Below are 25649 nucleotides of genomic sequence, written 5' to 3' on the forward strand. Positions count from 1 at the left end.
AGTTGTAGCTCAACTAACTTTTCCCCCTACCTCTCACTTCCCTTGAATGACTGCCCTGGCCCATGGTGCTAGCCAGTGATGGGTGCAAGCACCTGGAATCCTCCAAGGATACAGCTTTGCTTCTCTATTTTGGCCCTGCAGGGCTGAAACCACTATAATGCTCTGGGTCAGGACCAGCTCCATAGTGCCCAACAACCAGATGTCTGGACATCCTTCTATTGTGACCAGCAGGGGCAGGCTCAAGTTTTGCTGCCCGGGGGATGCCACTGGGCAAGCTGTTCCACCTAGTTCTCTTCCCCTCACCTCCTCTAAAGCCAATGAGGTTGACCGCCCCACCTGCCAGGTTACACTGGAGCTGCTTGCTGCTTCCAGCCTTTATATCTTTGTCCTTGGTAAGTTTGGGGGTGCTGAGGTTACTTCTAGACACACATGCTCAGCAGGATAGTGGTCTCAGGGACAAAGATTCTGGACAAATAGTTGGAATTGGAGTGCTGGTGGCCAGGGCAATGCTGAATGGCAACTTCAGAAGGTAAAAGGGTAAGTGCCAGTATAAGAATCTGCTCTTGTGGTTCTTCATCAGGCACATCCATTGTAAAGGGGTGTGGTCTATAACTAAAATGAAGTGGTTGTTATAATTTTTATTTGCTTTACTTATCCCCTAGCCTGCCTTTCTCCCAACTGGTCAACTAAAGTGTCTAACTTAATTCTCCACTCCTCCATGCTATTATCACAACAACCCTGTGAGGTAGGTTAGGCTGATAGAATGTGACTGGCCCAAGGTCACCCAGCGAGCTTCCCTGGCAGAGTGAGGATTTGAACCTGGATCTTCCAGATCTTAGTCTGACAGACACTTTAACTACTACACCATATTATAGAGCACCAACAGCCCATTTAGCAGCCTGAGCCTCTTTCTCTGTCACAGCATAGTGGCTCTTGGACAACTATAGGATTCTACTGAGGAAGAAAATCGTGTTCTTGAACATTTCCACTTTTGGGAGAGCACAGAGAGCACTGCAGTCCAAGACACCTGTTTGCAATGTAAAGGGGTGTGAAAAGTCCATTTGCCAAAAGTCCAGAGCCAAGAAAGGGCAGAGCAAAGCTTTTAGAAGGCCAACAACTAGCTAGCTATCCAAGTAATAAAGTTAGGCTCTTCCTTCTTGGTTATGTTTGATGCTTAGGTGGTGCAGTGAGGTGTGAATCTGCTATCAATGCCTGTGGGTCCAAAAAACTGTTGCAAATGAGCTAGAGAGATTGACCACCCTTGCCTGCCAGGGGCCGCTGGATCCATCACTGCTCCCAGCCTCCACTCAGTCTTGCCTCCTAAGTGTACACATGCTGGGGTTATTCCCAGAGAGACTAATTCATCAGAACATTGCTCAAACTTTCTTCTACGTTGGTTTCATGTAGAATGTTCTACTAAATGCTGGATGTATTCAAGGCACAGAGTCAAAACTTCTCACATTACCATGTTTACTTATAACCTGTTGACAGGCACATTAATTGGCATGAGAGTTTTAGATAAAGAGGGCAGTGGTCTAGGTAACCAAAAAGGAACAGCCCAAGAAGGGAGGGAGGGAGGAGGTGGGATTCACTTATTGATTTGAACTTACTAACCAGTTGTGTCTCAGATGCATAATCAAAATCAAAGAAAAACGGTTGGAAAAGTTAATCAGTGACAGAAGGGAGCAAAGTTTGAAATGCAGGATGTGCCGAGAACTACTTTCGTTTTTCCATTCATTTTCTCTGCTGTGCATAAAGAGAAGCTCCAAGAAGTTTGAGACAATGCTCAAGCAACTTGCATTAGTCTATAGTGTAACTTCATGAAGAAAAACATTATGTAAATGCATCTTTACCAAAGATTTTACAGGTGAATTGATGCTGAGTGGCGACTCCAACATTGTAAGAAGGTCGAGTATTTTCTGTTCTGTCCACTGACACATAAAGGTAAGCCCAGCAGCCCTTTTTCAAACCGGAAGGTCTCTTGACTTTATGAACATTCTTTTAAAAATACTGCTAAAGCTGAGAAGTGGTCAGGGTTCTATTTTTTTTAAAAAATCAATGGAAATGTGGCGAGTTGTAAATTTGGAATATATTGAATGGACCAAGATCATGTGGATACTTAACAGATCTGCTTGTATTTTGATTCGTTAATACTGCCATTTTAAAAAAGTGTTATATATATCTTAGTGTGTATGGAGAGTGCCCTCAAGTCATAGCAGACTTATGGTGAACCCTGCTGGGGTTTTCAAGGCAAGAGACTAACATTGGTGGTTTGCCATTGCCTGCCTCTGCAACCCTGGTCTTGGTTGGAAGTCTCCCATCCAATTACTAACCAGGGCCAACTCTGCTTAGCGGCTGAGATCTGATGAGATCAAGCACACCTGGACTATCCAGTTCTGGGCATATATCTTAGTAGGTAAAGGAAAAGCTATGGAAATGTGTGAAGAGCCTATATTGTTCTAGTGTTCTCATTCTTTCTGAGCCTGTTTTGCAGTTGTTTAACTCTTTCTTGTTACACTTAGCATGCCTGAAGGTGAGATTCACAGCAAGATATGAAGAGCTGCTGTTAGATATGCTGATAAATTATGAAAAGTTTAAAGAATGATTGTTGTGGCTATTTTCTTTTTTAAAACTTCATTATGACTATACTGAGTCATATAGTTTATACGAGTCTGTATGTGCCCTACAGTTACAACCCACTTATGTCAACTCCAGCAACGGTCTTTCAAGGCAAATGAGAAGCGATGGTGGTTTGCAGTTGTCTTCCTCTGCAGAGCCCGCCCCCCCATCCAAGTACTGCCCCTGCTTAGCTTCAGGGATCTGACAAGATCAGGCTGTACCAAACTGCTGTCTTCCAAAAAGATGTAGACACATCTTTTTGGAAGAAAAGGTATTTATGCTTTTGACATGAGTAGCTAAAACATAGCCTTGCTTAATTGCTTGTAAATACAAACATTCACCATGTAGAATCATCAGATAGACTAGAGGAGTATATGCTCCTGAGGAACAACTACATGTGTTCTGAAATTACTCTCCTGTTGGAATGTTCATCTCCCAATAACTATTATTGAACCTCCTTCCTGTTCTTGATGTTGTGTGTGTGTATGTGTTTATTGAATAGTTTTCATAATATTTAAATGTTTTAAATTGTTTTAAAATGTTGTTTTAATTTTTAAAAGTTCAATGCCTTGCAGACCCTATTTGGGTAGAAAAACAGCATACAGGTGTTTTAAATAAATATTAAATTAAATGAGATACTAAACAAAGTTCTGATTTTTCTTTTAAAGGCTCTGTAAGTGGTGGAGGCTAGGGCCAGAGGGTATATTCATTCACCACTATGTACCATGAAATCATGGTCATCTGTTGCTTTAATTTAACAAAAGAGACTTTTTTACTTTCCATGTGGTTGTTTTTGTGGCAATATCCATTCAGTTAGTTGTTAAGATTGAGACACTAGGGCAAATAATGTATTAGAGTGTCACAGATAGTTAATTGAGTTTTTGTGGTTTTGTTTTCCTTTTTGTGATGTCAAAGGTCTGGATGGATGCCAGTGACTTCTGATCACAATGATAAAAGAGCTGGGATTCACCATTGTGTCTTATATTAGTTTGGCTGTATACTGGTGGATAGGTAAGGGCAAATTTTCTTCTCCAAGAACATTGTAAGGGGATCAATTAAATCGCTAAGCAGAGACCACATAAAGCTTTTCACAGCATTGTAATATTTAATTTCCTGTGAAACTACTTCACTGTTCTGGTACTTGGGTCAGCTAGCTAAGTTACAGGGGTTAATGAGGTTCACAATGGCTCTAGTTTAATGCATAAAGTAGGAATTTTGACTTCAGGATATTGTTTATTGTAAAGCTGTACAACTTTACAAAGATGTTACCTGGAAACTACTGATCACAAGGGTAATCAGCTCGCTGTGTGTGAACTCTGACTCACATGTGTAAGGGAGCTGAATTTTTCTTAGTTTTTGTTTTGGCCCAATCACATGCAGTATTACCATGCTAATGAAAAACATCCCTCGTGATTACAAAGGTAGTCGTTTTGTGGTTGTGCCCACCACCTACCAAAGGTGCCCACAGGACCCCTGCAGTAAGAGGATCTCTAAGAATTTTGTAAAAATCATCTTAATATAAACATTAACTGCAGCCACCACAGAAACTCATTTCCATGTAGGAGAGAAAGGTGTCAGGGATGGGAAGAAATGCTCAGAAGTGATGTCACATCACCAGGATGTCACATCACCAGCATGATACTGATGCGACACTCTTGGATTCAGACAAAACTCCATAGTAAAACCATAGAGTTTTGCCTGAATCCCAAAGTACCTCATTAGCACCATGCCAGCAATATGTCACCAAGTATTCATCGGAAGGGACATTGCATTGTCAGTGCAATGCCACTTTTAAAAACTTTCCCCCGCCCCCAACTACTTGCCTCCAGGTCTGATATGGTCTTTATTGTAACTTTAGGATATAAACAATGTATCACAATTTAATGCATTTAATGTATTTCTCCAAAATACATTTTCTTTTACACATCTCTACATGTGAGCATGAGTAGATCAGGAAACCACTTCTTCATTGTTGGGTCTGGATAAGCAAAATCCCTACTCAGCTGTGAAACTCACTCCATGATCTATGGCAAGCTGCTATCTCTCAGTCTAAACTGATTCACTGAGTTGTGATACTGACAGTTATACTCTTCTAAGTAGAGTTACACCCTTCTAAATCCATTGAAATTAATGGGTTTAAAAGGGTGTAACTCTGCTAAATAATTACATTGTATGTTTGTAGTTTACTTTTAAGTCTATTTACTATCAAATTCCAATGAGATAGATTATTCTTATTTCTCAGGATAATGTGTCATGACTTCACCCATTGAATACTGCCTTGGGAGCAAAATCCATACATCTGTGGGATTTCTTGGAATTTTTAATACACATATTAAAGACTATCAACAGATCCCATTGTGAAAATAAATACAATGGGTTCTAGCACAGCCCTCCCAAGGTCCCGCAACTGCTGCAGAGGCGGTGGAAAGGCCACAGGGGGGATCCCCCATGCTGCACCTCCTGACTGGCTCTGCGGCCCCTCAAAGGCTTGCCACTGAGTCCCAGCACAGACCTCCCAAGGCCCCACCAAAGCCATGGGGAGCCCCACCCCTGCGCAGCCTTCCCACTGCCTCTGTGGCAGCTGCAGGGTCTCTCTGCACCTCTCTGCTGCCTCCATGGCCCCTCAGAGGCCTGCTGGGCTGATGACTCAATTTTTATCCTGGTGCAGGTACACCTGCAGGGCTGTCAGTGTGCCTGCATCAGAATAAAAAGTGAGTCATCGTCACCAATACTGCTCAATACTAAATAAAGTTATTGTCTCGTTTTCTGTCTTGCAGATGATATTTCAATTGTTGGAAATGTTAACCCAGTAAATGTCCAGATTGGAGAAGATGTGATATTGTCCTGCCTAGAAAGAGGCTGCAGATTCCCAAACCTGCAAGTCCACTTATATAAATGGGAAGGCTCTGAAAATAAGACTCTATATATTTATAACAGCACAAAACAGATGAAAGTTCAGGAAAGCAACTCAGAAGAGAGAGAGAAGAATGAAACTCAACAAGGATGCTATATAAATGGACTCCTTGAAGTGACTCTTTTACAGGTGAAACCAGCAGACGCTGGACAGTACGTATGTGCTCTAACATGTGGAAAAGTCTACAAAGAAGATACTATGGAAGTGATACCAGGAGGTAAATATGAACATTTTAATGGTTAGAACTTTCCTCTAGCCATCCTTGCATAACCTACCAAGTCAAAGAGAACTCATTAGCCTGCCAGTCATTAAAAAAAACCCTGTAATTTGCAGTACTGACTCCTGACCAAGCAGGTAAGGCACCAGAACTCTCTCAAATGCTGAAAATCATTTTTTTAAAAAAAAACTATCTCAGGCATTCAAAGTTAAACTGTTGCACCTCAGTAGAATTTTGGTTATTCAAATGTTTGGGTTCTTTCTTAACTAAAAGCAGGCATTCTAAGCCCATTAAGTTCAATTGACTTAGAAGGGCAGGGCTTTTTTTCTGGTGGTATGCACCAGTCCATAGTACCAGCACCTCTTTCCATAGTACCAGCATCTGTTTCAGCCGGCAGGCTTGGGCTCCCAAGTTGGCAAACAGGATGAGTACCAGCACCTCTCTTTTAAAGAAAAAAAGCACTGTAGAAAGGTTAGCTTACAATTGCACTGTAAAAATAGCCATCAACATAATGTTTTGGGTGCTAAAATATGTAAAATTTTGAAAAATCAAATTTGAATCTTGAAATTCTGTCATATTTGATTTAATGAAATACACTATCTGATTTTCTGACCTTTTCTAGGCACATGCTCATTAAGTGATTCTGGTGTGGACATAAAATATCATTGGTTAATAAAAACATGATCAATTAAATGCATATTTTCCAGGTATAATTAATGCTTCTGTTGGGGAAGATGCCACTCTGCCATGCCCACTTATTTTGGCACATAACCCATCCTATTTAAAGATGCACTGGAGAAGAATTAGTCCTGGAAAGGAACAGACCATCTATTCTTACCTGTACCAGGGCACCAGTCCAGTGGTTTATTCTGAGGACACTCATGGTGACAGGTGTAATTCTTCAAATGTTCCCAGTAGTAGAGTTTGGTTTGGGAAGAAATATAGGCAAAAGGCCGAGATCTTCAAAAGCAATGAACTCAGTAGCAAAAATGGGTATATGAAACTAAAGAATATTCAAGAAGAGGATGCCGGGAAATACTTATGTTCGGTGAAGTCCAACTTGCTGCACAAACAGGTCACCTTCCAACTATCTGTAAAAGGTAAGCAGAATAAATTAGACATGGACAATCACATCCTCCTTTTTGTTGCTTTTGCCTGTGATTGCATGGATAGAGAGGCTGGTGTGCAAAGAAAATGAACATTGCACAGCAGCAAAGTTTAGAAATCTGATCTTGGATGTATTCAATATTAATTCAGAAGCAGTCTTTGTTTTATTTTATATATATATATATATATATATATATATATATATATATATATATATATATATATATATATATATATATGAGAATAATCAGAAATATAGATTTTTTGGAATATATAGATAGATTTTCCCCATAATCTCATGTATAGCCTTCAACTTCCACTCAAAAATAAAACTTCTGAAAACTGTCAGCAGAAGGGCTTCTAAAATAGCTAAGTTTTACAAGCTTGCTAACAAGTGGCCGGTTGGTATATATCCTCAGGGAGGCTATTATATATTAAGCCAATTTCTGGCAAAGACCAGATGGACTGCCACAGTGAAGGGGGGTGGGGTCAGAAAGGATTGACCTCCATGTATGTCCAGGATGATACTGGGAAAGGCATACACTCCCAGTCATTGTGGAATTTAAAGGTAATAATTTGAAATGAAAATAAACTGGAAGGGCAGCAGGGGAAGCTCTATGTAGAAACTACTGTTCCAGTAGTCAAAAACTAGCATAGATCAATGTGGCTGAATCAACTAAATATAGAAGGGAGGAGAATTTCTTAACCATGCTCAAATGGGAAAAAGCACGTATTGTCACATCTTGAGCTTGATTTCAGAGAGCATCTAATAATACCCCAAAAGTCTTTACATTCCCAGATAGAGAAAATTCAGGCCATCCAACATGGGCAAGTCAGTTCCCTCTAGAACATCAGCTCTACTTTCCAGCATCATCCTTGGCTTGTCTGGATTCAGTTTCATCTTGATCACACCACCCAAGCACTGGCTTAAGTCAGAAGAAATTTCATCCAGATAATGTAGTTAATGTAATATGGAGATGGATTTACTTATTTATTTCATGCATAAATATACAGTTGGATCCAGCCAGTTTTTTCACTCTTTCTTGCCAAATCCCACTCCTTGTAGAACCCTGATCCCACATAGCTTTTGTTTATGCAGGTCACATGCTACCAAGCACAGCCTTTCTTGGTGGTCAAAGAGAACCCCTCCTTCCTTCTTCACTAGAATAGAATTTGGTTTGATCCAGCCCATATAACTAATTTATAACGAACTAGCAACAAAGCCCGTTGTGGGGGAAAATACAATGGGCTCTAGAAATGGAAGGGTGGGCAGGCAGGCATTCCCTCTTCCTCTGTCACTGATCCTGGCAACGTGAAGGCAGGGGAGCGGGCATGGCCACCTTCTCTGCACCTGATCCCAGCCAAGTGAAGGGAGGGTGGGCATTTCCACCTGCTCTGCTCCTGATCTCAGCCAGGTGAAAGGGGGAGTGGGCATTTCCACCTGCTCTGCTCCTGATCCCAGCTGGGTGATAGCCAGGGGTGGGCATTGCCACCTACTTCACTTCTGATCTGAGCTGGGTGAAAGCAGCGGGTGGGCATTGCCACCTTCTATGCTTCTGATCACAGCTAGGTGAAGGTGGGGGGGAGAGGCATTGCCACCTACTCCGCTCCTGATCTCGGCCGGGGTGAAGGAGAGTGGCATTGACACCTGCTTTGCTCCTGATCCCAGCTGGGTGAATGCGTGGGATGGGTATTACCACCTACTCCACTCTTGATCCCAGCTGGGTGAAGGTGGGAGCAGGCATTTCCACCTGCTCCACTCTGGATCCCAGCTGGGTGAAGGCAGGAGGAAGGCTTTGCCGCTTGCTCTGTGTCTGTTTTTGGCCTGGGCTTTCCACTGTGGCATGCTCTCTGTAGGTCTGGCTGCCTCATCTGGGCTTCCTTCCACAGTAGCACCCTCTGGATACACATCAGGGTAGGAAGTAAGTTGTCTTGAATACACTTAGCCTTTTATATAGTAGTATAAATGTAATTAATTTATATAATTCATTTATAATTAATAAATGTGAATGACACCAACCCTCCCCCCAAATTCCAGATGATCTCATTTAATGCCTTGATGTAAATATTAAACAACATAAATAATAAAATGGGTCCTGTGGTATGCCACTTTTCCCCTACACTGTAACTGGAAAACAAAAAACAAATACATTCAGCTACCCACTCCCAACCAGGATAGAAACACTTCTTTTATAAGTCATTAACATCAATATATATGTGGTAGACGAAAGGCAGGTGATAGCTATGCAGATAGCAATATGAAAAAAATGTATACACAAAATGTTTTTGATACAGTTTCAAAGTTAGAACATGGAAAAAGCAGTTTTCACAAGTGTTTGAGAGTTCTGCTTATAATGTATCATCAAACTGTGAACTGAACAGAGGTGTGATCTCTCATCCTTAATGCTGTCTTTCAGGAAACCAATACCAGGATATGAGTGGCAGCTCAACATTTCTCTCTTTTGTGCTTCCTTGTAAGTTTCCCTTGGTAAAGGGAGGTAGGGAATTTACTATGTTTTCTGAGGAACTAGTTTCCTAAACACTCTCCTCCTGTTTTGTCCCTGTGAGCTCCAAGGCAGACTGCTTGTCCTGGAACCCAGTGATAGCGTGAGAGAGGGCAGGGGTTTTTTTTCAGCTGGAACACGGTAGAATGCTGTTCTGGAACCTCTTGAAAATGGTCACATGGCTGGTGGCCCCGCCCCCTGCTCTCCAGACAGAGGGGAGTTTAGATCGCCCTCCGCGCTGCCAAGCAGTGCATAGGGCGATCTAAACTCCCCTCTGTCTGGAGAGCAGGGGGCGGGGCCACCAGCCATGTGACCATTTTCTCCGAGGGCAACCCACTGAGTTCCACCACCTCTTTTCCCAGAAAAAAAGCCCTGAGGGAGGATATATACTTCCTGATGTATTGCCTCCACAGACTCCAAGGTGAGCTGCAGTCCATTTTAGAGCCCAGCAATGGTAAAAGTGTTGGTGGGTGACTCTTCTTTTGCTTTCTGCCCTGGCTCCAAGGCAGGAATGGGTCTGTGAGGCAGCAACTTGTCAGGGATGTAACTAGAACTATAGGAGAACAGATGCTGGATTTGACCAAGAAAGTCACAAAAGATGCCTTCGCACACAGAGACAGGGCTAGTTCAGCCCATAACTAGACATCACACAAAGGGAATCTAGAGGCGTAGAATAGAACAAATTTGGAGAGGGGCATGAAACTATGGAGTAACACAGTTGTATGGCCATGTGTAGATAGAAGACCCTTGTAACAATATATATAATGGCTTGGATGCAGAGAGTGTCTGAAAATGGCAGGAATGTATAACTTCACAGAAGTCAGAAATAAAATCCAAGGATTGATGTATTAGTTATGAGAAACTTCTAATCACTAATTTTACACAGCCTTTGTTAAAATAAGAGGTAGCAAGAATGAACTATTTTTATATATTTTAATAAGAAATTTCAGATATGGATAGCTTTGTCTGGTGTTTAAAGTTACAAGATAGTAAATTAGCCAAATAAGTTAGCAGTACAGACAGCTATTATTAGGAGAAGATTCTGAAACCCTATAAATACGAGAAGCTAAACTGAAGAGGCTCCTTCTATGTGACCTTCTTATTTTTGGGTAAGATACTTTTTTGGACTGATGTAAAGATCAATGTAGTTATAATGGAGGACTTTCTGTTGAATGAGTTGATATTAGGAATGCTAAATAATCATGTTGTAATGATAAAGGCTTAGAATGGAAACAGAGATTCTGTAATAGTATTACTTAAGTAAAATACTCAGTAATGAACCTAAAATGTTATCTGTGGTGTACCTCTTGCTAGGAGTTAAATATTTGGTATATAAAAGCTAACTAGACGCTCAGGGCTTTTTAAGTGCACACCTATATCTGAATCAGGTCTGACTAGAGGCATCCAGAACAAACTGTCAGAGGCCACGCTAGTTGCCTCCTCCCACCCCTTGCCTTTTATCAATGATGTCCAAAGCAGCCATTTGAATCACTTGTGCATTGAACTGGCCCTTGCTATCCTTGCTTTTTGCATCACGCCAGGGCAGAAATATATATTTTTCTTTCTGGGAGATTTACACTGGGAGATTTACAGTGAAACAGTTACACCATTGAAGTTAATGGATTTAGAATAATATAACTGTGTTTAGGATTGTGTTGTCACAGAGAGAGCCTAAGCAGGTCTATGCAGCATTCTTAGGATGGCCCTGTTAGTTCTAAGTATTCATCTTTATTTAATGCTTGTGTTTTTTAAAACCGTAATATATTTCATTTATACTTAGATCTCCTTTGCTTACCCTTTCTGGCCCTGTGTTTGCCTAAAAATATCGGTAAGTTAATGCTTTTTATTAAATATACACCATTTTGTAAAATGTGTATCTGAGCTTCATGGGTTGATCCAGCCAGCTTTTATCTCTTGATCTCACCCAATCCCCCTCCTTACAAAATGGCCTTTGTACATGCAGATCCCATGATCCCTAATGAAACCTTTTTGTGCGGTCAAAGGGGTGATTGTCATGAGAATAATAATAACACACTTTGTAAACCACTTGAATATGGCATTAAGTTGTCCTGAAGGGCAGTATATGAAGTGAATATTGTTGTTGTTGTTGTTGTTGATTTCCATGGCTATGTCCATACCAAGGTGATTTCCCATGGTAGTGTGGTTGCCGATGCAATTCTGTGTGAAATTGCCCTTGCAGCAGAGATTCTGGACAGCCCAGGGTATTTATTTTATTTATTTCTGTCATTTATAGTCTGCTTTTCTCACTGAGACTCAAGGCAGATCCATTTTCTCTCCATTTTTAGCTATGATTTCCTTTTCAGACCTGGTCTCCTCCGCTCTCCTTGTGTTCGCACATGATCTACAGAATTCTCCATTCACCCTGATTTTTTTTGAGGAGCACAAATAACACAGTGCTGCATAGAAATAATGCAATACCTTTTATATAAAAAATTAAAAAGAAAACCTTCATGAATTTACAGATACCTCCTCTCTTGCTCACTAAAAGGCAAGTTGAGATGTGGGTGATTTTTTTCTTCTTCATCAAGATTTTTACTGATTTACTTGCATGGTTAAAAACTTACTGTTTATCTGAACAAAAGTAAATGCCACTCCTGATCTCAGGTGTGTGAAGGAGGGAGTGGGCATTGCCATCTGCTTTGCTCCTGATCTGAGCTGGGTGAAGAGGGGATGGGTATTTCCACCTGCTCCACTCCTGATTCCAGCTGGTTGATGGTGGGGGCGGGCATTGCCACCTACTCCACTTTTGATCCCAGCTGAGTAAAGAATAGGCGGGCATTGCCACCTGCTCCACTCCTGATCTCAGCTGGGTGAATGCAGAGGGCAGGCATTGCTACTTGTTCCCCTCCTGATCCCAGCTGGGTGAAGGCAGGAGGAGTGAGCATTGCCACCTGCTTTGCTCCTCATTCCAGCTGGGTGAAGGTGAGGGGGTGGGCGTTGTCACCTGCTCCACTTCTGATCCCAGCTGGGTGCAGGCTGGGATGGGCATTGCCACCTGCTCCACTCCTGATTCCAGGTGGATGAATGCTAGGGGTGGGCATTGCCCCTTCTCTGCTCCTGATCCCAGCTGGGTGAAGGTGGGGGTGTTGCCATCTGCTCTGCTCTGTATCCCAGCTGGGTGAAGGTGGGGGCAGGTATTGCCACCTGCTCTGCTCCTGATTTCAGCCTTGGCTTCCTGCCGTGGCATGCTCTCTGGAGGTCTAGCTGCCTCATCTGGGCTTCTGTCCACAGCAGTGCCCCCTGGAGGCACAACAGAGTAGGAAGTGAATTGTCTTGAATACACTTAGCCTTTTATATAGTAGGATGGGTGAGACATAGAAATAAGCTTCAGTTCAAGTATTAATTCCTAGGTTTGAGCCACAACCTCATAGAAAGCAAAGAAACCTGTGAAGATGTGCTTAAATTTTAAGAGAAGGATTTCCTTCCAGAACAATAGAGGAAACTCCATGGTGAAGCGGATAAGCCTCAAGTGATTTCTTGTATATTTCATCTATGTAATGTCATTGGACCAGATCCACCCAGTTTTCCCACTTAATCTTGCCGAGTTTTCCTTCTTAGTACAGAACCCATCCACATGTTTCTTCTTCATACAGGTCCCACAATTCCCAGATTAGCCTATGACACAGGAATTAATACGTATAAGAGTATCAGTTTGTGATTTTCACCAAAATTTATGTTGGCTTGGTTACTTACACTGTAAAGAACCTTTTGTTTAACATTTTCAGATTTTTCCTCTTAATGAGGAAAAAAGTAAGTTCATGTTCATCCATGTTCATTGTTCATTGTTCGTGGATGGCAACAACAAACAGGTATTTGGGTTTTTTTTCCCGTTCGTGCCCATGTCTAGTCATGAGTTGGGTCAGGGGTCCCCCAGCCTGAGTAGCAGTCACATATACCATTGGGGAGATTCACCTTACAAATCACTCTGTCAATCAGTGCAGCTCTGGAGTGTTGCAAGGGAGAAGGAGGGGCTTCTGCTTTCTCTTCTGTTTTCCCTAGCCAAAATGGTTTCAGAGCCCTGTTTGCATCTTTCTTGGGCTTCACAGATCCCCAGTCACATGATCCCAGGAAACAGAGAGCCCAAGAAAGGGGCAAACAGGCTTTCCCACTCACACATACAGTTATTTGCACTAGGCTAAATGGTGCAGGAGGAAAAGCAACACTCCCTACACTTTTCAATGCTCTGTGGCCACACCAAGCAACAAAGCAGTTTCTAAGGAGATTTCCCTGACTGTATGTATTTGGTCAGTGGCCTCTTTACCCAGCTCATTTCACATCTATTATATAGCTAGACCCAATGAATGTGTTTTTTTTTCCCTTGCAGGTCAACAGCAGGCAGACAATGGTGAGTTTCATTCATGTTTCTGGGAGCACAGCTCCTTTTTTTCTGTGGTTTTAGCTTCCCTTCTAAATTGCTGAGGGCTTCCCATTTTGTATTTCTGTGTTTAGGAACATCTTGTTGAATACCAATGATTGGTGGGACAGAAATATGCTTTAAATCAAGTGTTTAGACTTGTGGTAAAGCTAATTGAGAAGACAAAAGAGACAGTCTAGAGAGCCAGGGGCATGGGGGTGCCATCAGTGTGATGGAATCACATCACTTTTGAAGAAAACCAAGAAGGAACATCATGCCTCTCTGGGAATTATTGGAAACTCTATGGTTTTACCATATTGTTTTACCATAGAGTTCCCAGCAATTCCTAAAGAGGCATAATGAACCTTCCTTGGAAGCTATGTAATGCTGTCATGCAAACAGGAATTTTCCCCTTCATTTTGCTCCAGCCAGCTGATACCGCAGTGGCAGTCATCAGCAGGAGACCTTGCAATCCTAATGTTGATATCTGAAGCAAGGAGATGTGTATAACGTTTTTTCTCATATATTTCCCTTCAGAAGAACTACAAAAATTGCGCAGTGAAGTTGGTATGTTTGAAGTGATTTCTTATGTGTTTCACCTTCATAATGTCACTGGGTTGGATCCAGCCAGCTCTTTGCTCAATCACACCTAATTCTCTTTACTACTGCCCCCATCACAATATGTTTCTTTTCCATTCATGTCACACATTAGATGGATTGCTAAACACCTATGATGAGTAAAAGAGAACTTAGCCTGTGAAAAAAGCCTATAGATAAAACAGAATATTGATATCTGTTCTATGAAGTGTTGAGATGTATATGACTTTTCCCTCTTATGTCTTTCCCTGCAGAAGAACTCCGAAAACTGTGCACTGAAGAAGTTGGTATGCTGAAGCGATTTCTTTTATGTTTCATTTACAGATGTTGAAGTGGTTTCTTATATGTTGCTCAAGCCAAATCTTTTGCTCAATCGCACCCAATTCTTCTCCTTACTACTGCCCCCATCATACATATTTCTGTTCCATGCAGGTCCCATGATTCCCAGCATAGCCTTTTTCATGGAAACAAGAATCTCCTCTAACACAGAAAGGAATAATTATTAGAATGTCGGTTTCAACATTCGACAAGATTTGTATTAATTACTTGCATTTTAAAGAACTCCCCCCCCTTATTCCTTAAGGGGAAAATTCAGTCCTGGGTTTAAGACTTTGCACACTTTTGCTACACTTGTATTGTGTGAAAGGACTTGGGTTAGTATGGATATTTGGCAACTCAAGATGATATCTTTGGGTTGAAATGGAGATTTACCAGAACAGTGTGCACTCTATAAGATAAGACTGGTTTCCTGAAGCATAGGATTCAGTCCAGTAGCGCCTTAGAGATCAACAGATCAACAAGATGTTCAGGGTATAAGCTTTCAAGAGTCAAAGCTCCCTTCATCTGATTCTTCAATACACATACCTTCATATCTGAAGAAGGAAGCTTTAACTCTCAACAGCTTATTCCCTGAAAATCTTGTTGATCTGTTGATTGGTCTCACATCCTGCTGTTCTGCTGCAGACCAACATGGCTACCTACCTGAAACTATTTTCCTGAAATGTGTTATCTTTCCTTACAGGTCAATGGCAGACAGACAAAGGTTAGTCTCTGTGTGTGAGAGTGTGTGTGTGTTTCTGAGAGGTTTCCCAGCTTGCCTGTTATCCAAGCATTCTCTCTAAATGGCAAACAGCTTCTCCGTTTACACTTCTGTTGGAAACTAGCTATGTTATTCTGACAACCAGCCCACACAGGGTTTTTCTTCCCAGTTTCTCAATATGTGCAGACATACAGTGCAACTAAACAGAGATCTTTCTTAGCCCCTGGATTTCAATGAACTTTGAAGAATCTAGCTGCATTTAGGGATGCCCCTACCTAAATACCTATGATGGGCAGAAGAGAAATAAGATTTAAATCAAGAACCTGGTCTGTGGAAAAGGCCAATAGATAAAACAGAACATTAATATCTGTGAAATGAAGTTTGGAGATGTGTATGACTTTTCCTTCTTTATGTCTTTCCCTTCAGAAGTACTCCGAAAACTGTGTAGTGAAGAAATTGGTATGCTGAAGCAGTTTATTATATGTTTCATATACATAATGTCACTGGGCTGGATTCAGCCAGTTCTTTTGCTCAATCACACCCAATTATTCTCCTTACTACTGCTCCATTACAGATGTTATTTTCCCATGCACGTCCCATGCATAGCCTTTTTTCATAGAAAGCAGGAATCTCCTCTGACAAAGAAATGAATAATTATTAGATTGTCAGTTTCAATATTCAACAAGATTTCTGTTAATTACTTGCATTGTAAAGAACCTCCCCCACCCTCATTTCAGATAACCTTAATGAGGAAAAACATGTTTGAACAAAGTGAAACTTACAAAGTTTTCCTCCAGAGTGATACTAGGGAGTAGGTAAAATGGCAATAAGTTTAAATCTCGGGTTTAAGACATGGCATACTTTTGCTGCTCTTGTATTGTATGAAAGGATTTGAGTTAGTATGGATATTTGGCGACTGAAGTTGATATCTTTGGGGATTTGCTAGCATAGTGTGTACTCTATTAGATAAGATTGGTTTCCTAAAAGATGATTGATTGATTGATTGATTGATTGATTGATTGATTGATTGATTGATTGATTGATTGATTGATTGATTGATTGATTGATTGATTGATTGATTGATTGATTGATTGATTGATTGATTGATTGATTGATTACCCTGACTTGGATAGCCCAGGTGAGCCTGATCTCATCAAATCTCAGAAGCAAAGCAAAGTCGGCCACAGTTGGTAATTGGATGGGAGACCTCCAACGAAGACTCGAGTTGAAGAGGCAGGCAATGGCAAACCACCTCTATTAGTTTCTTGCCATGAAAACTCGGCCAGAGGTCACCATAAGTCATCTATGACTTAAGGGCACTCTCCTCATTTATTTATTATTTTATTTATTTGTATAATTTATAATCCACATTTCTCACTGAGACTCAAGATGGATTACATAGTGTGAGATTAGTACAGTCAATATCAAGGACATTTCAATAAATAATGCCATAGAATAATTATATGCAAGTTTACAAAGACATTAGCACATATCCAATACAGAGTTGGAGAAATGCTGAAACAGAGCATAAGGAATTCTGTGACTGACTTTAGACAACATAGAACTACCAAATAGGGTCATACTTAAAGCAACAGATAGTACGTAAGGCAGAACAAGGTACGTAATGGCAGACAGACAAGACTGAGTATTTGTGTGTTTCTGAGAGGTCTCCCATCTTGTCTGTTTTCCAAACACCTGTCTAAATGGCAAAGAGCTTCTCAATTTACATTTCAGTTGGAAACTAGCCATGTCATTTTAAGAACCAACCCACACAGGGTTGTTTTCTTCCTATTGTTTCACTATACAGTGCAATCCTAAATAGAGTTACATTTTCTAAGCCCCTTGATTTCAATGAACCTAGAAGAGTCTAGCTGCATTTAGGGATGCACTGTCAAATGCCTGTTATGGGTTGAAAAGAAATAAGCTTTAAATCAAGAACTTGGTATATAGAAAAAGCCAATAAATAGAACATTGATATCTGTGCTATGAAGTGTGGAGATATGTATGACTTTTTTCTTCATGTCTTTCCCTTCAGAAGAACTCCGAAAACTGCGTAGTGAAGTTGGTATGTTTGAAGCAATTTCTTATATGTTTCATCTACATAATGTCACTGGGTTGAATCTAGCCAGCTCTTTCGCTCAATCCTACCCAGTTCTTCTCCTTGCAGTATTATGAAGCATGGAGATGACTTTTTACCCCTTTTCTCCCTTTTCTTCCTCTTCAGAAGAACTCCAAAAACTCTGCATTGAAGTCCGTAAGTCTGAAGCAATTTCCTGTATCTTTGTCTTGTCGTATTTCCTGTATCTTGTTTTTCTTGTTTTTCCATTTTGTCTTTATTTCCTCTGGGATGTCTTATTTCTTTATTATGTTTTTCAATAACTTTTGGAGAAAAATTTATTGTTGATTATACAGTAGTTATTTGATCATCAAGATTCAGATCCAGTAACTTATTAAGGACCGCCTAGATTTCCAGGGTATGTGCTTTCGAGAGTCAGAGCTCCCTTGAAGGTTGAATGTTAGAACTTTGATCCACTTTGCAATGATTTATTTCAATAACATGACATTTGCATTGTCTTATGTTGAAGCTGTTCTTAGTTTACAAAGAAGGGATATGAATGTGTTTATTAAGAACTAAGTGTGACTTTTATCATCATAGATATTGTAGCTTTCATTATCAAAATGTATGTCACCAACCTTCCTGGCTGGTTTTAAAAACATGTGAGCAATATCAGTAATATCTCCAAAATGAAAGGTAGCAGTAGGAGAGCATTAAGTAGGACTTGTAATGCTCTGAGAGAAAAGCTTTCATGCGTTGCACTTTTCTATGACCTCCTGGAAGATCAGCAAAAGGAGAATAAGTTAAGCAAGCAAGCAACTTAATGCTCTCCTCTTTTCCTAACTCTGGCATTTCTTAAAAAAGCACTAAAGGGTTTAATTTTCTTTAACAGCACTGGAGATGTATGATGTCTTTGCCCCCCATTCTGAATGAAAAGATAGACACAAGAGTTGGGAATTAAAGGGCCGCTTTATTAAACTACAACATAATGGCAAGGGCCTAACTAGCGCTACAGGTCAGGCTGTCTGACCTGCTTGAGCGAGCCACCCACTGCCCTAAGTGCAAACCATCCATGTGCATGGCTGGGACCCAGCCCAGCCAGGCGAAGTGGTTCCCCCCCTTAAAGCTTCCCCATCTGGCCATCAAGCTAGGGGAGGACTGGCTAGTCCAGGGGTTCCCCACCAGGCAGTCTTTCCTTGCAACTGGACCGTAAAGCAGCCAGCTGCTCCCAACAGACCCCAATTCCTCACCAATTCCCCAGGGATATGCCAAGGGGGCTCACTGGCCTGCTGATTTTTCCCAACTTTACATTTTGGAAATGTTGAAGCCATAGGTGGGAACCCCCCCCCCATTTTGCCCCCAACAAAAACCATAAAAGTACATTTCAGTTAGATACTGCCCCCCCTGTCCCTACGCTCACCTTTGGGGCCGGAGCAGCCCCAACCAATGACAGTGACTAAGATGATGTTGGAGGAGAGTCTGGTGACACCACACCCAACCACCCAGCAACCACAATCAGGAGACACTGCTGTCCAGGGCAACATAACATAAGTTGACCAAGGAGGGCTCACTGGAAGACCCGCTGTGAGACTGGTACACCCCACAGCTGGAGAAAGAGGCAGGGAGATCACCACGCCATCCACGTCCGGAGGAAAGGGCGAGCCAACAGTTGTTGAGGCCCATTGTAAGGCCCAGCAAGAAGTTCGGAGGCCTGAGGAGAGGGACAGGTGGTAGCCCCACCAGCTTCCATAGGCCCATGCTGGCCAATAAGGTCTCCCAGGGGGAAAGGCAGAAAGGTCAGAGGCTAGGGAGAATACCCTAATGGCAGAGGAGTCTGCCAGTCCCCCAGACACCACCCTGAGATGAGAGTGGGAGGGAATGCCTAGAGTTGTCCCAGGGAACCCTTTAAATAGTCTGCCATGGAGGAACCAGAGAGGAAGAGATAGACTGCTCCTGCAAGGCCATGGGAGGGTTAGTTGGCTGCAGAGAGAGAGGGGAAAGGGTACTTCCCAAACTCCTCTCCTCTCTCTCTTCTGAGGCTCCTTCATAGCAGGCAAAGAAAAGAGGTCATTGGAGGACACTACAACATTGGACACAGATCTGAAAAAGCTGGACAGGTTGTTTATTGGAACATAAATAAGTAAAAATATACACTTAAAAAGTGTTAAATAAAATAGAATTTGTGAAAAAATGAGATGGGTGGGAAAACTTGGCAAGCACTGAGCGACGCTACTGATGAAGGGAGTTCATCTAAGCCAGCCATTTATCAGCTGTATGGCCAGGGAGCATTCCGAGGATACTCCCTTGGTCTTTTGCAGCATTCAATGGAGCCCCAGTTGCTAAGCTTACCAGTTGCCCACCAGTAGTGGACAATCTCCCAGGGGGTTGTTGAATTGCCTGTCGATCTCTGGCAATCACTAAGTGGTCTTCCTAATTTCATGTCAAACAAACTTAAAACACTTTGTTGATGAGAATCTGGGGGGAAAGACTCTTTGAGCAACAAGTGAGCTTTTGGCACAAACATTCTATCATACGCCCAAGCATATTCGAAATAGAAGTGAGCTTTTACTCAGGGCCACTTTTAGCTCAATTAAAATGTGCTTAGACTATTTAATATTATTATGTTTACTTGAGCAGAAGAGCTGGATCAAGAATGGTACAACAGGAAGGGCTTGGTTGCTTTATCTGAGATCCATCTGTCCCCAGACCATGACTGTTTTTTTTTCCCCTGATTTCAGAATGGAGAAGAGCTTGTAGCAATGCAGGTGAGATGAAATACCCATTTTAGCATAAATGTGGGGTTTATTATTATTATTATTATTATTATTTTTAATATCTAACATAAAAAACTACAAAAGACTACAAAAGTATAAAGGGGAGGGGGGGAAAGGAAGGGAGGACTGGGAAAAGGGAAAATCAACATACAAACAACAAACACTACACTACATGTCTTGTATTCCATTCATGCTGCAATTTTTCTTAAAAGTTAACTTTCTAATATGCTATCAGATTGGTAGGTTTTATACAATACAGATTATATTCAGGATCAGGACTTCTTCCCCCCCCCCTTGCGTCTCGGTCTCAATTCTCTCTGCGCAGCTGGAGCAGCTGCGCCCGCTCTTTCCTCCCCCCCCCCCACTTTCCCCTTCAGACTTCGAACTTTCTTCTTGCTGAAACTCCTGATGGTTGAACAAAAAGTCTGTCAGCTGCGCGTCCAATGTGATCTTGTAAGTTTGATCCTTATATCTGAACCAGACACCTTCTGGAAACAGCCATTTATATTTTATATCACATTTCCTCAAGAAAGCCGCAAGTCCTTTATACTTGAATCTTCTTTTACGAGCCAAAAATGGAACATCCTTCAATATTTTAACCTTATTGCCCAAATAATCCAAGTCCACATTATACGAATTGTCTAAGATGGTGTCCCGAGTCTTCTTAGATGAAAAGTCAATAATAATCTCGCGAGGCAGCTGCCGCTTCATTGCATACTTTGAAGATGTCCGCCGGACTTCCAAAATATCGCTTTTTAACTCTTCTTTAGTTGCCTTTGCGAATGGCGCCAAAAGTCCAGACACCAAATCTTTTAAATTTTCACTTTGCTCTTCTTTTACATTTTGAAGACGCAATACCGTTTGGGCACGGTCCACTTGTAATCCTATTATTTGATTCTCCAAATGCTTCACTTCCTTACTTGTTACTTTCATGAGTACTGCGTTCTCGTGCGCAGACTGCTCTGCTCTGGTCGCTGTTTCTTTAATGGCTTTCACTTCGCTCTCCACTGAATCAACCTTTTGCCCCATTTCATTCAGTTTCGCTACAAAGGGCTGCACAGCATCGAAGACTGCTCGTCTCACCATCTCTTCCAAAGTTTCCCCCTTCCCCTGTAACATCGCCATCACCGATTTACTCATTGCTGGGCTCTGCTTTCTTGTCGCCATCTTAGGGGGGGGGCGCCAATTAAGTTCCGAAACTCGGTGCAGGGGAAGAAGTCTGCGCCTTTTTAGCTTCAACTCCCACCGATCCTTCGCATACGCTTAAAAATCAGAAGGGATTCGCTTACTTACAGGTCTTCACCTTAAATCTGCTTATTACCGTTCTCCATGGCCCGGCAGCACACGAGGTGCTGCGCAAGTCTGCCGGCCTCCGTTGGAGCAAGCGGGCAATTTACCCCCTGCATTACTTCCAGGGGGTTCTTCCCGCGGCGCCCCAGATCCAGGCTCCCTCACTGGGAGTCCTGGGGGTTAACCCTCGCGGGTCAACCGCCCGGTCAGGCTGCTCAGATGGTTCCCCCCGGACCTGCGGAGAGGAGCGTCCGACATGGCCGGGAAAACGAAACCGAATCCACCCATTTTAGCATAAATGTGGTTGATGTAGGAATTCCCATCCTGACACAACTCCATCTCTGATTTTTGGATTATAACACACACATTCACATTGAATCCTTGCCTTAACTTTTTGAATAACTCTGAATATCCTGAGAACACAGATGGCTTGCTGCAGTGTTGCTATGGTCATACAGTTGTAAGTATGTGTTGCTGTCATTCATTTGATTACATCAACATGGGACTGGATTCAGCCAATGTTGCCACTGCTGAAGGAGGAGTTCTTTCAACTGGAAAAGGATATGCTAGGAATCATGGACTGCAGGGACAAAAACCATGCAGGTTGGGGACAAATATGGAAGAAAGGAGGGAGGAGGTTGGGATCCACTAGAGCATACAGAAAAATGGTGCACACACATGCTTTGGAGGCCTTGATGATGCACTTCCAGTTGAAAACTGGAAGCTATGGGGTCTCGGTGGGACCATATTGGCCCCAAACATAGCAAAATTGGCTTTCAATTGGAAATGATGTCATCGAGGCCACCAGAGCACACACGTATGAAGAACCAATATCAGGGACCCCCACCTGCCTAATGCTCCCCACTCCCTGCTTTTAAATTAAGTGGAGCTGGAAACTCTTATTGGAAATTGGGTTCTACTGCTTTCCCATTCTGCAATCTTTGCTGCTGAGATTGGAACCCAACTACTTTTTCCTTCTGGATTCAATCTCAGCATATCTCTGATCCACTCACAATTGGCTTGTGAGTGTCAAACAAGATAAGTCTGACTACTAAACAAGTTCACTAAGGAATTTGTGGCATCCCCAATTTATATCCACAATAGCCACTGTACGTGATTATTCACTTTCATCCAGAATGGACTAGAAAGTTAAAATGGCTGCAAGTCAGTGCAGCAGGAGTCACTTTGTTCAACAAAGCAAACAGTGGGCATTAACTCCTGGTGCAAACTGGCAGCTGTGCAGGGGAAGACAACTAATGAGCTGACAATGTTCATTGCCAGTGAAAAGTCCAAGCCAAGTGGCCCGTAAGGCACTGGCAAAGTTGCTGGGTCTTCACTCTGTTTGCTTCTTGCTGCCAGTGGCCCCTTAGAGCAGCGACCCACCAAGAAATTTCCCAGCAACTTCAATGGTCAGTCTGCCCCTACTTTCATTTTATACTTGGTGGCCTGATGCTGGAGGATAGTGATACATCCAAGACAATCCAGTGACTTCATAGCTGATAAGGTTTCTTAGACCCAAAACCAAGCTTCTGTCCTCTGGCTCCCAGTGGCCTAACCAAGAACTTTCTTTTCAGACTCCGTCACCCTAGATGCATCCTCAGCCCACCCCAATCTCTCCATTACTGTTGATAAGAAAAGCTTCACCCACGAAGATCACACCCAGAACTTAGATAATCCTCAACGTTTTGACAGGATTGTGTCTGTCTTGGGCAGCGAAGGATTCTTCTCTGGAAATCATTACTGGACAGTGGATACTGGGAACAGCACTGCATGGGACCTGGGAGTGGCCATAAGATCGATACAGAGGAAGGGGCAAATTTCCTTGTTACCAATAGAGGGGTTTTGGGTCCTGGGGAGGAGTGGAAAAGATTACTGGGCAAAGACAGATCCGTGGACAAGAGTCACAGTGCAAAGAAAGCTCAGCAAAATTGGAGTTTATCTCAGTTTCCAAGAGAAAGAGGTGGCTTTTTTCAACATTGCTGATATGTCTGTGCTGTTTGTATTTAAAGACTGCTCATTCACAGAAGAAATATTTCCATTCTTTAAAAACACACACAAAGGAACAGCCATGAGAATCTGTTCCATAAAAGAGGAGAAAGCTTAGGTGGGGTGCTTGTTTCTTTCAGACCAATAATTTTTTTAGAGGTTTGTTCACAAAAATCATTGAAAATACCCCCTGCCTGCTCTCCCCTTTCTAGAGCCCGTCGTATTTTTTCTTACAACAGGCTTTTTTGCTAGTTGGCCATAATTTGTGAGAGAGGCCTAAAACATTGTTTCAACAGAATACGAAGTCTCTAGGACACAGCCAAGAATAGGCTAGCAGGTAGAGATCATCATATAAGTGAACGTATAGCCAGGCACCACTTGATACAACTTCTTAGGGGAAGAAGCCTAAATGGAAACAATTTTTAATATGTTAGACTCATAAAAATACAGCATTGATATTACAGATTCAAAAACATGTTACAAGAGTGTGCATATAGGCGATACAGCCTTCTTCATTGCTGTATGGGAATTATGTTATACTGTTCAAATGTTTTTGTAAACAAGTGTGTTTTTTTAATTCTAAGAAAACTGTTTTTAAGTAAAAGATTTTTTTTAACATGACTGGTTTACTTGTGTCACACCTCGAACCCATAAGAATAATGGATTCTGTTCCATCAAACAAACATTTCCTGATCCATTTTGTAGCCATCTGTAAAAAAAATCTTGATATAACTTTGTTACTTGCTAAGAAGGAAATAACTAATAGGGAATAGTAGGAGAGAAGGCAGGAAGCGGTGATTTAACACAATGGCAATGTTGCAGGAGCCACATCCCCAAACTATTCCAGTGCTATGCCTAGGAAGGAACCCTACGGGAAGAGAGACACCTTCCAATATGAATATTGCCCAGCTGGTCAAACCAGATGATCCACAGTGAAAAGAGGGAGTACTTAAAATTGTGCCAATGCATTAGAGATGAGATGTCACTTTGTTGATTCATTCATTCATTTCAGATTTACAAACCTCAATAACAATAGATTAAGGGGGGAAATAGAAATACATGCAAATAAAAATACGTGGTTTTCGGTGAACATTTGCAGAATTTTTTTTAACCTGCTTCAGAACCATTTTGCACATACATGACCATGTATTGCATGTCCTCATCATATAGGGATGGATCCTGTAAGTTTTCTCACCCAAGCTCAACCAGTTCTCCTCCTTGCTACAGCCCCTGTCCTTCGTGGCATTTTGTCCTTTCAGGTCTCATAATCCCAGCATAGAATTTTTGAGTGGTCAAAGGTCCTCTCCCCATTTCACCAGTATAAAAATCCCATACACCCACCTATATACAATTACACAAACACATTTGTACACATAAACACATGGGGTGATGGGATCACGGAGAAAGATGTATGAAACAAGATGATGACCTGAGCAGACTCTTGATGTTAAGCTCCTCTTGCTTTGCTTTTTCATAAGTTTTCTCTTATGGTGAATAACTGCTCAAATTCAGCTTAAAGATTGCTTCTTTGGCTTCCTTGGCTATAAGAAATGATTCCGAGTGTTTGGAGTGAATTATATCCTTGTTGTTTATCACTGCTTTGAACTCCGAGATTCCCGACTCTTGCCACATTACTTGCAAGAAGCAGCAAGCTAGAGTTTCTTTTAAAACAAGGCAGATAAGGAGCAATAACAACCACTCTCCTTGATTGTTCATGATAAGTCAGCTGTGGGACTAAAGAGTAGAGATGGGCATGGTCGGCATTACGATTTGAAAAAAACCCTGATAATGGCGTTTGCGCCATCGGGGATGCAACCCTGCCACACTCCTTTTACTACAGGTATGCTATCTATTAAAAAACCTTTCCTTGACCATCTAACCTGTAGGGTTGTACTAGTGTACAGTAACTGAATTAAATACAGTAAGCATTTTGCAATTGCCATGCTTTTGTAGCTTGGCCCACAACTTTTCTCTACTTTGTTGCCCAGAGCCCCTTTCATTATAATTTGGGCATGGACTTTATGTGGGAACAGTGCATAACTGGATGGTGAGGCCAATGCAATGCATGAAGATGGGAAAGCCAAGGAACTGGCAGAGCAGCTCCTGAGCCAGCATCCCCAAGCGGCCTCCCTCTGCAAAAGTGCTGAAATGGCCACCCTGCACCCAGAGAA

The 25649-nt window shown here is 41.9% G+C and overlaps 1 protein-coding gene across 3 annotated transcripts; it reads left to right on the forward strand.

Moving 5' to 3' along the window:
• The first annotated feature begins 1748 nt into the window (after window positions 1-1748).
• On the forward strand, window positions 1749-24092 carry LOC129338546 (erythroid membrane-associated protein-like). Of its 3 annotated transcripts, XM_054992855.1 has the most exons (15): window positions 1749-1944; window positions 3535-3630; window positions 5397-5750; window positions 6458-6850; window positions 9275-9331; window positions 11142-11189; window positions 13707-13727; window positions 14274-14303; window positions 14588-14620; window positions 15355-15375; window positions 15799-15831; window positions 17408-17437; window positions 17597-17626; window positions 20167-20193; window positions 23067-24092. In XM_054992855.1, exons 2-15 carry the CDS (start codon window positions 3567-3569, stop codon window positions 23594-23596), a joined length of 1671 nt encoding a protein of 556 aa, XP_054848830.1. In that variant the 5' UTR covers window positions 1749-1944; window positions 3535-3566; the 3' UTR covers window positions 23597-24092. The 3 variants fall into 3 exon arrangements, with proteins under 3 accessions (XP_054848830.1, XP_054848831.1, XP_054848832.1); XM_054992856.1 differs by lacking the exon at window positions 17408-17437; XM_054992857.1 differs by lacking the exon at window positions 6458-6850.
• The last annotated feature ends 1557 nt before the right edge of the window (window positions 24093-25649 follow it).

Source organism: Eublepharis macularius, chromosome 12 (assembly GCF_028583425.1).
Source record: "Eublepharis macularius isolate TG4126 chromosome 12, MPM_Emac_v1.0, whole genome shotgun sequence".
Lineage (NCBI taxonomy): Eukaryota > Metazoa > Chordata > Lepidosauria > Squamata > Eublepharidae > Eublepharis > Eublepharis macularius.

Excerpts from the sequence above, each read along its gene's own strand:
- LOC129338546 (XM_054992855.1), top strand. The coding sequence starts at position 3,567 with ATGATAAAAGAGCTGGGATTCACCATTGTGTCTTATATTAGTTTGGCT. Across the intron at positions 14,304-14,587 it reads AAAATTGCGCAGTGAAGTTG|AAGAACTCCGAAAACTGTGC; the intron begins GTATGTTTGAAG and ends CTTTCCCTGCAG. Across the intron at positions 20,194-23,066 it reads AAGAGCTTGTAGCAATGCAG|ACTCCGTCACCCTAGATGCA; the intron begins GTGAGATGAAAT and ends CTTTCTTTTCAG.